The sequence below is a fragment of the Trachinotus anak genome, unplaced genomic scaffold (genome assembly GCF_046630095.1).
Source record: "Trachinotus anak isolate AG129_WGS33_773 ecotype Australia unplaced genomic scaffold, CSIRO_AGI_Tana_v1 ptg000014l, whole genome shotgun sequence".
Lineage (NCBI taxonomy): Eukaryota > Metazoa > Chordata > Actinopteri > Carangiformes > Carangidae > Trachinotus > Trachinotus anak.
Genome location: NW_027273865.1, coordinates 8,197,501 through 8,207,077, shown reverse-complemented (window position 1 = coordinate 8,207,077; position 9,577 = coordinate 8,197,501). Strand labels below are relative to the sequence as shown.

Genomic DNA, 9,577 nt, shown 5'->3' with positions numbered 1-9,577 from the left:
GTCGGTATTCTCTGATATAACTTCCTCAAAATGTATATGAAGACTCCTCATGATAATATTCAAGCCTAATACATAAATAATATTAAATACCCTCTTGTGAGACAGAGGCAGCTGCTAAAATAAATATAGAGCAACAAACAGGTCAACTGAGAAAGTGAAACTGGTTAGCACACTAATGCTCATCAACAGTTAAACATAAAGGCCAAGAATACTGTAGACGAATATTAACCATAATGCACATGTTGCTCATCCTTGAATGAATAGCCTAGCATGTATATCTCATATTTTTATATGGAATGAGCTACAAGCAGGTTCACTAGGTATTATACATTAAACCTAAATTTAAACATTATCAAATATAAATGGGCTGCACCCACCTCTTATTTACTTATAGACCTACCTGTTTGTGTGTGTGTAATAGCATCATTGAGTTAATAAAAGAACAGATTTCCTATAGGATTAGATCTGATGAGTAGATCTATACTGAAGAGGTATTAACAGCTTCCCCAGTCGCCCAGCGGTGGTGCAGCTTAAGCCAGCGGAGCGATAGAGAAAGCGGAACGAAGCTTCGGCTGGCAAAAAGTTCCCGACCGGACGACATTTTCGTTGGACAGCTTTCTGTTTACACCGCAACGTGGGTAATTGTGACAGAGGTTTTATGGCAGGGGAGTAAAGTAAAAACGACAAGTCAGTAATATCTGATTTCTGCATATGAAAATGGGTAAGAGGCGCCACAGCGAAGGCTCGGCGGAGTCCAACACCCCGGCGAAAAAAGAAAAAGTCCCGGAGTTCAATGGGACCGCATTTAAAGCCATGCTAAAGGAGCCCACCACAGCCATGAAGGGTGAGTGAATATGTACATTTTGTGGCTGCTACAAACATCTCACGGAAGTAGTTTAAGTCCTTTTAGTGTTTTAGCCACTTTGGTGCAGTCGGTGTTTGAGCGTGAGATCTCTCTTCTGCTTTGCTCTGCTTGGGTTACATGTTACATTTTTATCACCTGCAGGACTGGAAACATTCATATCCACCGCTAAGAAGCTGCCGTGCCCTGATCTGTACGACGTGGTTGAAGGATATATTAAAATCTCTATGGAGTGCGCAGAGATATTCAAATTGCTAGAGGGAGAGAAGCATATAGAGAGTGAGGTAAGCTCAGTGGATGGGACTGGCTGGCTTCCTGTTTTTGGTCCAGTGGATCTCTAATCTAATCTTGCCTCTGTCCAGATGATGCTGATTTTTGAGAGCCTGGAGATGATCCTCCTAAGGACAGCCAGTGACCTGACCCACTTCAACATGGTTGGCAATGCTATTGTGAAAAAGACAGTTTCTAGCCACATGAAACTTCTGCAGGGATCTTTCCATTCAGAGAACCACAGGTTGGTTTACTGACCGCAGTCCAGGCACCTCAATGCCGGTCCCCAGAGCGATTTAAAAGTTGCCTTCTGCCCATGGACCTAATGTTGTGTTAACCCATGTGCACAGGTTTGTCCGTCAGTGCCTCAGTCTCCTGACCGCCTTGGTGTCTCAAGGTCCAGAAGCTGCTAGAGAAGTCCTAAGTCACATTCACGTCAATAAAGCAGTGTCTGGCCTGGCAAAGAGAAGGGATAAGAAGGTGTGATGTAGCATTTGTCTTTTCCGGCTTTCAGCATGAGTGGGAGTTGTTTGGTTGTGTCTCCATGCTTACATTTATCTCTGTAAATTTCCAGGGAAAACCTGATGTCCGCATGGCTTTTATCCAGTTTGTGCTGTCCTTTTTGGTGTCTGGAGATAATGCTACAATGGGACAGATATTAGAGATCAAAGGTAATAATATGGATATAGATTACAATTTCAAAAAAAAACAAGCTGCTACCTTCGGTGTGTTGACAACATGTTAATTTGGTGTGTCAGAGCTCCTGCCAGAGATCCTGAGTACGGGTCTGAAGGAGGACAGGATGTCTCTCGTCAATCTGATATTGTCCACGCTGAAGACTAGAGTAAGTGTTCAGCTGCTCCCACTTTCCATTTAAAACAAATTGTAAAGATTTGATAATTACATCTGTTGTTGTTTGTCTTTTTACAGGTTTTACTAAACAAGGCCATAAGTAAAACACAGAAAGTGCGTTTTTTCACACCTGCTGTGTTGGCGAACATCGCGTCTCTGTATAAATGGAACGGCATTGTGGATGCAACCACTGATGATAGCAGAGTAAGCTCTTGTGTTTGTTCAAACAAAGGCTCTGTCAGCCAAAATTAGCTTGTCAACTTGTGGATCTAATTTTTTATTTATTTTTTGTAAGATGGTGGAGAACTCAGAGCATGCTGGGATATCTGTCATCAGGGAACTTGTTCACGGTTTCCTTCTTGACCTTTGCTGCTCCCGTAAGCATGGCATCAGCTTTCATGATGCCAGCTTTGGCACAGCTGGCAGGTAAATAAACGGTGAGATGTCAAGTTTACCCTGTACTCCTCTGACAACCCCTCATGTTGAGATTTAATTTGATTGTTTCTTTTTTTCTAGACCTGGTAACATTGTCTTGCTGCAGTTCTTGGTGGGTCTAAAGCAGGCCACAGAGGATGAACTGGTGGCAGAGCTGGTGGTGAACATACTGAAAGCCAGCCCTGATATTCTGGCCAGATACTTCAAGGAGACTCAGTATTCATATACCCCTCGCCTCAAAAGTGCTTGGCAGGACAATGTCAGGTTACTTAAAAAGGTAATTATTTCATGGTGATTTCGCTCATCTTGAGACATCTGCATTAGCTCACACCTCGTTTGTCTGCTCTTTAAAGACAATGATGGTCCCGTTTGCATTTTTGTGTCAGATCTACCAGGCCCAACCAGAGCTTTCCACAGTCTTTCAAACCAGTGAGGTCATCCCTCTTCCTCGCCTGCTCTCCATGATTATGGTGATATCTCTTCCTCCTGTGTGTAACAAGGCCTTCTTTACACAGGGCCTCAGTGTAAGTGATTGAGCCTCATAACATAAATTCATTTTCACGGTCAACAATGGAAAAAAAGAACTTTGAAAATGTGTAGGAGCTGGCCATTTATTTTCAGAGTGTCCCCCGCTTGTATCTGACAGCTTGCCAACACAGCAGTGCAGCTCACGACTCTGTCCATGATGAATTTCCTGTTGCAAAGAGCCAACAAGAATATAGAGTACCTTTTGGATAAGTCTGAGGGGCACGGCTCAGATGTGTACACTGTTGACGTGATGGGGGATTTGGTGCTGCAGTACAGGGAGACACTCAGCAAGGTAAGCTCAGGAAAGTGCTGTGATTATACACACAAGTAATAATGATGCATCATTCAACAGCTCAAGTCTGTACTATTTGTGCTCTGCTTCAGATTTTGCCCGATATGACGAGCATAGTTGCAAAGTGGCAGTCACTCAGCAAGAAGGAACAGACGGGTGGTGAGGGAAAAAAGAGCAAAACAGAAGGCAGTGCTGAACACGCAGATAATAAAAACGAAGTGCCTGGTAATAACATTTACAATGCATGTGCATTGTATATTCTGACCAGCCCTGTAAAATAAAGGGGGAAAACAGCAATGTCAGTTGACTGACATGTGTATTTTATGTTGAGCAGATGCTGAGACAGCTGAGGTCATCATGCTCAAGGCTCTCATTCTTCAGGTCATCTGTCTTTACCAGAAAGTGGTGCCACATCTGGTCGGCCAGTGCAAATTTGACTTCAGCAAGCTCTTAAAAGGTAAGAGTGGAGCAGATCTAACTTTCAGTCTTGGTGTGATGTTAAAGAGAAGCCTTTAAAGCTGATTCACTGCCCTTGCCTCCGTAGGGATCATGTCAGAGAAAGGGATGAGGGAGGAAGTCCCCCCAGTTCTGCAGCATCAGATACTGCAGTTGGCCTTAGAGCTGCCTGCGAGCAAGTTCTCCTGGTTCCGCATACAGGTGAAGAAGTTACACCGTCGCAGCTATTTTACGATTTACTGTGTCATTTTGCAGCCATCGTTGTTTAGAAAGTGTTGCTTTGTAATCAACAGTGTGATCTATGTTACGTTTATTCCCAGGATGCTGCAGATACTGAATCATCATCTGGAGAGAAGTCAGTGCTTTACCTGCTTCTCAAGATGTTTGTCAGCAGCAGCAGCAGCCACCTGAAGACCTCCACACGGATGCTGGTTCTGAAAGTAAGGAACTTTTTTTTCCCCCCTCCGTGAATTAGTTTTTTTAGTTTGCACTATATGTGAGACACAGATATTTATGTATTTGAAGTAACTTCAAATCTTGATAATTGAACAGTGTGACTTTAGAAAGACACATAATCAACAGAAATTTAATAGAAAAAAACTCAGATACACCTTTTAAATATATTAGTTCTTATAGTTATAAGTTCATCCCTGCAGTAGTTGTCAAGGACAGTTTATAGAATTTGTTTCAAGTGAGGGCACAGCATCATTTCTAAGAGGATATGTTAACAGAGAAGTAGTTTACTCTGAAGCACAATAATACTGTGGTAAAACTGCATATTTCTGAAGTAAATGAAGTGAGAGCAACTCAGGAAATGTGTCTATGTTAATATTTAACTGCAAAAATTTCACATGAACCTCACCAAATTTTTTTCCCAGCAGTCTTACTAAAAAAAATAGTTTCAGGAAAAACTGTTGTTGACCACTGCTGTGTGTTTCCTGCCTTATATTCAGGTGCTAAAGGACAGTGGGGTGTTTGAGTACACCTGGACTGAACTTGAGCTCTGGCTCGACCAGCTGGCCAGAGTAGAGCCAAATCAACAAGAGGCTGTCATCCAGTTCTTGGAGAAGGTGAGTCTGTCTCCACGACGTAACCCTAACATTTCTACGTGTTACTGTTACACTACTGGTTAGACAAAATAAGACATTTGGAATGAGAGCGCAGCAGTTATAGTTAATCATAAAGTCCTGCTCTCTTACTCTAGGTGTTGGTGAAGCTCGTGTGCAATTCCTACACATACACAGATAAGGTTGCCAGCCTGGTGCAGGAGGCAGCTTATCTGCAAGCTAATCTGAGCAGCCAGGAGGGCGACGCTGCCAGCATCCCTGTCTCCCACATAGACGGTGAGCATCTTAGAGATGGAGCCCAAGAGTGATTCCTTCCATCCACAAGCATGTCTGTGAAACTTGTTTTTTTTGGTTTGTTTTTTTTGCAATCTGACCTAGACGTCTTAGACATGCTGGATGTCATTATGGAGGGCAGTGACGGTGAGATGGAGGAGTTCGGCCCGTCTCTGAGTGAAGACCTCATTATCCAAACCTTCCCCTTCAGTGTGGTGATACCTGCTGCTCTGGAGGCCCGGAACAAACTGCCAGCAGACAAAGGTAAAGCACGTCTGCCTCAGTCTGGATGAGCAGAAAACAAATTAACTCAAAAAGTGAAGAGTGGAGCAACTTTTTTTTTTTTTTTCTTTAGACCTAAATTTTCTTCTGCAGCTTGACAATTTGTAATATTCTGCATCAAAAGTGCAACTTCTCATCTTAATGCTTCAAGTGTTTTCTCTGTTCTATGTTGAAATTAATTGTCTGATATGTTTTGATCACAATCTGTCTCCTCTTCCCTCAGGAGTTGTGTACGAGTACTTATCAGCTGTGCTCTGTGATGTGCTGCACTGTCAGAGAGAGCCGCTCCCCCTCTGCCTGGCTCTGCTGCAGTACGATAAAGAGCTGGTGTCCTCCGCACTCGCTGCCTCCCCTCATCCTGCCATCACACGCCTTCATCAGTATTACTCCACATGGCTACCACAGCAGTGCCGGGAGGAACTGGTCAGTTTTCAGTGCCACCAAGAGAGTCATTAATTGAATAGATTATGCTGTAATTTCTTTATGTGGAAAATTACACTTCCTCTTTTTCTTGCAGTTCAAGTCCTCTGAACGCCTTTCAAAGGGTCTGCCAACCCCGACGTCATACACTGCTCTGATGAAATCTGCTTATAGCCAAGGACCGAGCGCTTTCCTTGAGGAGACCTTCAGGAAGAATGTGGAAGAAACTCTAGCTTTCATGTCGATGGCTGAGTTTCCAGTGGCAATCAAGCAGATCTTGCTCTACATCAAATCAACAGTGGAGAACTTTGGCACGGTAAGAGACAAGCTCACTATTCAGTACATTGCCAAGGTAAAAAAAATAAAAATACACAATGTATCATATTCTTCTGCACAGTTCTCCAAAGACACTGGAGCTGGGCTTTTAAAGACCTTAATGGGACAACTCCAGGATTTAGTGACAAAGCTACAAGGCTTTCAGGAGACCACAAAGCCAGAGCCAGCAGCGGAGAACTTCCAGGAAGGATCAGACCTCTTCCTGGACCTCAACCAGTCATCCACAATAGAAGATGATAAAGAGCAGGTTAGAAAAAGTTCAGCTTTTACAGTGACTAACAACATCAGGTTTATTTCTACTATTTTTTAGATTTAGTATATCTAATGTGGCCCCACTCTCTCTACAGATCCTTGTTTCGGCTCTTGGCTCCATCTTCAAGCATCCATGTTTGGAGCAGTGGTTTCTGGCTCTGGAGCTGTCTGCTTTGCCTCCTCATACTCTGAACCCAGTCAGACTAAAGCATCTGAGTGCTCAGCTGACTGATGACATTCTGGTCCTGCTGAAGGCCTGCGCCCCCATTCTTCGTGATCTGAGTCACATGGATCTTCTTTGTAGCTACATGGGAGCTATACAAAGAGCTGCTCTCAAGGAATTAATGGAGAAGGGCTCCCGGGCTGCAAAGACACAGTCCAGACCTTTCCAGGCCCTCCTCTCTCTGCACAGCTACATGGACGCCTGTAATCTCAGGGAGGTGGTCTCCAAGTTGCTGCTTCTCCCCCAGGAGAGCCTCATCTCTCCCGGCAGTGAGGGCACACATGCGAAGCTTAGTGCCTATGGTCACGCAGCACTGCAGATCCTTGCAGAGTGTAAGTCGAACCCGTCCCAGGACCACAGCACCTTTCTGACAAAGGCACACTTCCACGGCCTGGGCACGCTGCTGCTGTCCTGCTCCAGCCCTGTGCTGGAGGCCTTCCTGCTCCAGGCTCTGTCTAGTGAGCCAGGCAGTGCCAAACTCATCCACACAGATGTGCTGCTGCACTGTCTCCAGCGGCCTCTCTCAGACACTCAGGCCCTCAGCTCCCTGCTGCTGCAGCACTCCTCCACCCACCGCCTCTGCTTTGAGGTGTGGTGTCTCGAGCCAGCAAACATGGAGAAGCTCTCAGACCAGACAGAAACATTCCTTCCACTGATCAACACCTACTTACAGGTGTCAGGTAGAGAGGACCCAGCCAGACCCAAAGATGGTTTGTACTAAAGCAAGTTCTCTATCGTTTAAAAGCAGCAGGGTTTATCCCTCTCTTTCTGTCATTGCCTGTTGTATATTAATAAGCGCAATTGCTGTGTTTTTATAGTGCAAAAAGAGGTTTTAAAAGCCCTGAAGCAAGCACTGCTTGCCAAATTGTCCCAGTGTGTTCTGGGAAACCTGACAGAAGTCTCTGGAGCCCAGGTCGCTGAAACACTGGCCAGTCTGATCAAACTCTCTGCAAACATCAAGGACATCAGGGATTTGATCAACAATCTGCCCAGCGCTCTTCAAAAAGTGGACACTTTTGAAAGGTAATAATGAACGCTCCATAAAAAGTAAATCATCAGTGTTAGGTTTTATGACCTAAATGTTTTCTCTTCCAGATGGCAACTAGTTGAGGTTGTTACTGAGAAACTGGCTGACTTCCCAGAGGAACTAGAAACCTGGAGGAAGTCTGTCACATCTGCTGCCCTCAAGTGTCTCATCGCCTCTTATAGTCACTGTAAAGATCAGGCTACTTCTCCATCAGAGCACGAGCAGAGCGTCCTGGAAAGACTGCAGAGCCTCCTAGTGGGTTTACTTTCCTCTTACATACATACATACATACATACATACATGTATGGCTTTACTTCATGCACTTCATAATTTATCTTCCTTACACAGACATCAGCTGCGGACATCACTGCATCTGAATGGAACAGCTTTGTCAAGAGTGGACTGAAGTGAGATATTTGTTGAAATCCATTGTGTTATTCAGTCAGCACTGTCACATCAGGTCATTGATTTAAATGAACGAGCCTTAAAAAATATTCTTCCACTGTAGATATCGGTACAGAGATCACCACTTCCTGAACACTTTGAGCAGCCTGTTGAACCTGATGTATGGTGGCAGTGAAGTCCAGAAGGATCTGATACCTTTATCCACCCTTCACATGATGACCAGCAGCCACTCTCTGTTCCTGCCCACCCTGCTAGACTCTGATGAGGAGCCGAGCAGATATCAGGCTAAAGGTACTGTACATAGAAAAGGACTAAATTACAAACCTAAAGCTCTATTCCTCAATGACTGACTGCAACCATGGTTATTTTGTTGTCACTCCAGAAGCGTTAGTGTCCCTTCTTCTCTGTTTGGTGAAGAAATGCCCAGCAGTGTGTAACATCAGTCACTTTGTTATACTTTTGGGAGCATACGGAGCCACTCTGAATACCTCAGGTAAAACATGAAATCTAAGGACATTTAAAGTTTGTGTGTTTGTTGTCGTCCTTTCTTCTCACATCTTGTTTTGTGTTGCAGATCAGAAACTGTTACTGCTTCTCCAGGAATACGAAAGAAACCGCGTCAGTCTGCTGAAGTTTCAGTAAGTTCCATTCTTTTCTTTCTTTTTTTTTTTTCTCCATGTTGTACATGTAACAAATGCACTTGTTCGTTGCAAACACTCAGCCTGAGTTTCTACCTGCAGATCCTTCCTGTGGGGCCCAGCAGCTGTGGAGCACCACAAGACCAGGAAAAGTCTGGGAGCTTCCCTGTGGAAGCAGACGAGCTCAGACGACCTGTTGGCCCTGCTGAAAACCGACAGGATGCTCCAAACCATTGCACGCTTTCCCCAGCAGCGCAGAATCATCCTGGAGGTCGATATTTTAATTCACATTTACTTTTCAGAGCTACACTTGTATAAGTAGTTGCTGTAAATGCACAGTTCCCCCAAATCACAAATATATTTTCACAAATACCCCTTGTGGGCTCTCGCCGTGCAGAGAGTTTTATTTGAGAACAATGAACAATTGATTTGGTGTTAGAAGTTCCACATTGTTCACGGCGAGGTCTCTCAAATTTTTTTTTTTCATTTGTTTGAGCATCAAAAATGAAATCCAACTCATCTCCACTGTACTGCTGTGGTTTAAAGAAATCTCTCTGTCAGATATCGTGAAACCTCACATATTTGTCTGACTAGATACCATTAGCAGTCGGTGAGACAATGTGTTTTGTTAATTGGACGGGCTGACCTTTAATATACATTTTTCACCCTCTTATAGGAAGGCAAGGAGCTGCTGTACAGTAATAATGCAGTGAAGGACCTTGGGAATTTGTACGATCCCTGTTTTCTTCTGCCTCTGTTCAGCGCCATACTGCGGCCAGGTGAGCAGATTTCACGGCTGTTGTCGTCGCTCCTAATCATCAGTTTTGGTCATCGAGGCTTATATGTGTTGTATCCTTCATCCTCTATGTGACAGAGTGTGTGATTGACTGCCTCAAGTTTGTATCCAGCCACGCTCTTGGATTTACTGTAATGGCTCTAAGTAGCTACGACCCAAAGGT

At 44.2% G+C, this 9,577-nt stretch overlaps 1 protein-coding gene across 1 annotated transcript in view; it reads left to right on the top strand.

The window, feature by feature from the left end:
- Window positions 1-582: 582 nt before the first annotated feature.
- The window catches only part of urb1 (URB1 ribosome biogenesis homolog), a 13,646-nt gene continuing 4,651 nt past the window's right edge, over window positions 583-9,577 (top strand). Inside the window, exons 1-31 of the mRNA XM_071496761.1 lie at window positions 583-844; window positions 1,007-1,146; window positions 1,225-1,376; window positions 1,483-1,612; window positions 1,707-1,803; window positions 1,891-1,976; window positions 2,063-2,188; window positions 2,280-2,410; window positions 2,501-2,696; window positions 2,806-2,943; window positions 3,066-3,239; window positions 3,332-3,464; window positions 3,574-3,696; window positions 3,784-3,896; window positions 4,016-4,135; window positions 4,649-4,765; window positions 4,900-5,038; window positions 5,141-5,299; window positions 5,541-5,740; window positions 5,835-6,053; window positions 6,135-6,320; window positions 6,421-7,258; window positions 7,367-7,571; window positions 7,644-7,830; window positions 7,924-7,982; window positions 8,084-8,271; window positions 8,363-8,473; window positions 8,555-8,618; window positions 8,721-8,889; window positions 9,295-9,397; window positions 9,493-9,577. The exon at window positions 9,493-9,577 is cut by the window's right edge and continues 76 nt beyond it. Of these exons, the coding sequence (XP_071352862.1) occupies window positions 712-844; window positions 1,007-1,146; window positions 1,225-1,376; window positions 1,483-1,612; window positions 1,707-1,803; window positions 1,891-1,976; window positions 2,063-2,188; window positions 2,280-2,410; window positions 2,501-2,696; window positions 2,806-2,943; window positions 3,066-3,239; window positions 3,332-3,464; window positions 3,574-3,696; window positions 3,784-3,896; window positions 4,016-4,135; window positions 4,649-4,765; window positions 4,900-5,038; window positions 5,141-5,299; window positions 5,541-5,740; window positions 5,835-6,053; window positions 6,135-6,320; window positions 6,421-7,258; window positions 7,367-7,571; window positions 7,644-7,830; window positions 7,924-7,982; window positions 8,084-8,271; window positions 8,363-8,473; window positions 8,555-8,618; window positions 8,721-8,889; window positions 9,295-9,397; window positions 9,493-9,577 (5,021 nt within the window). The 5' untranslated portion in view covers window positions 583-711. The remainder of the gene's footprint in view (window positions 845-1,006; window positions 1,147-1,224; window positions 1,377-1,482; window positions 1,613-1,706; window positions 1,804-1,890; window positions 1,977-2,062; window positions 2,189-2,279; window positions 2,411-2,500; window positions 2,697-2,805; window positions 2,944-3,065; window positions 3,240-3,331; window positions 3,465-3,573; window positions 3,697-3,783; window positions 3,897-4,015; window positions 4,136-4,648; window positions 4,766-4,899; window positions 5,039-5,140; window positions 5,300-5,540; window positions 5,741-5,834; window positions 6,054-6,134; window positions 6,321-6,420; window positions 7,259-7,366; window positions 7,572-7,643; window positions 7,831-7,923; window positions 7,983-8,083; window positions 8,272-8,362; window positions 8,474-8,554; window positions 8,619-8,720; window positions 8,890-9,294; window positions 9,398-9,492) is intronic.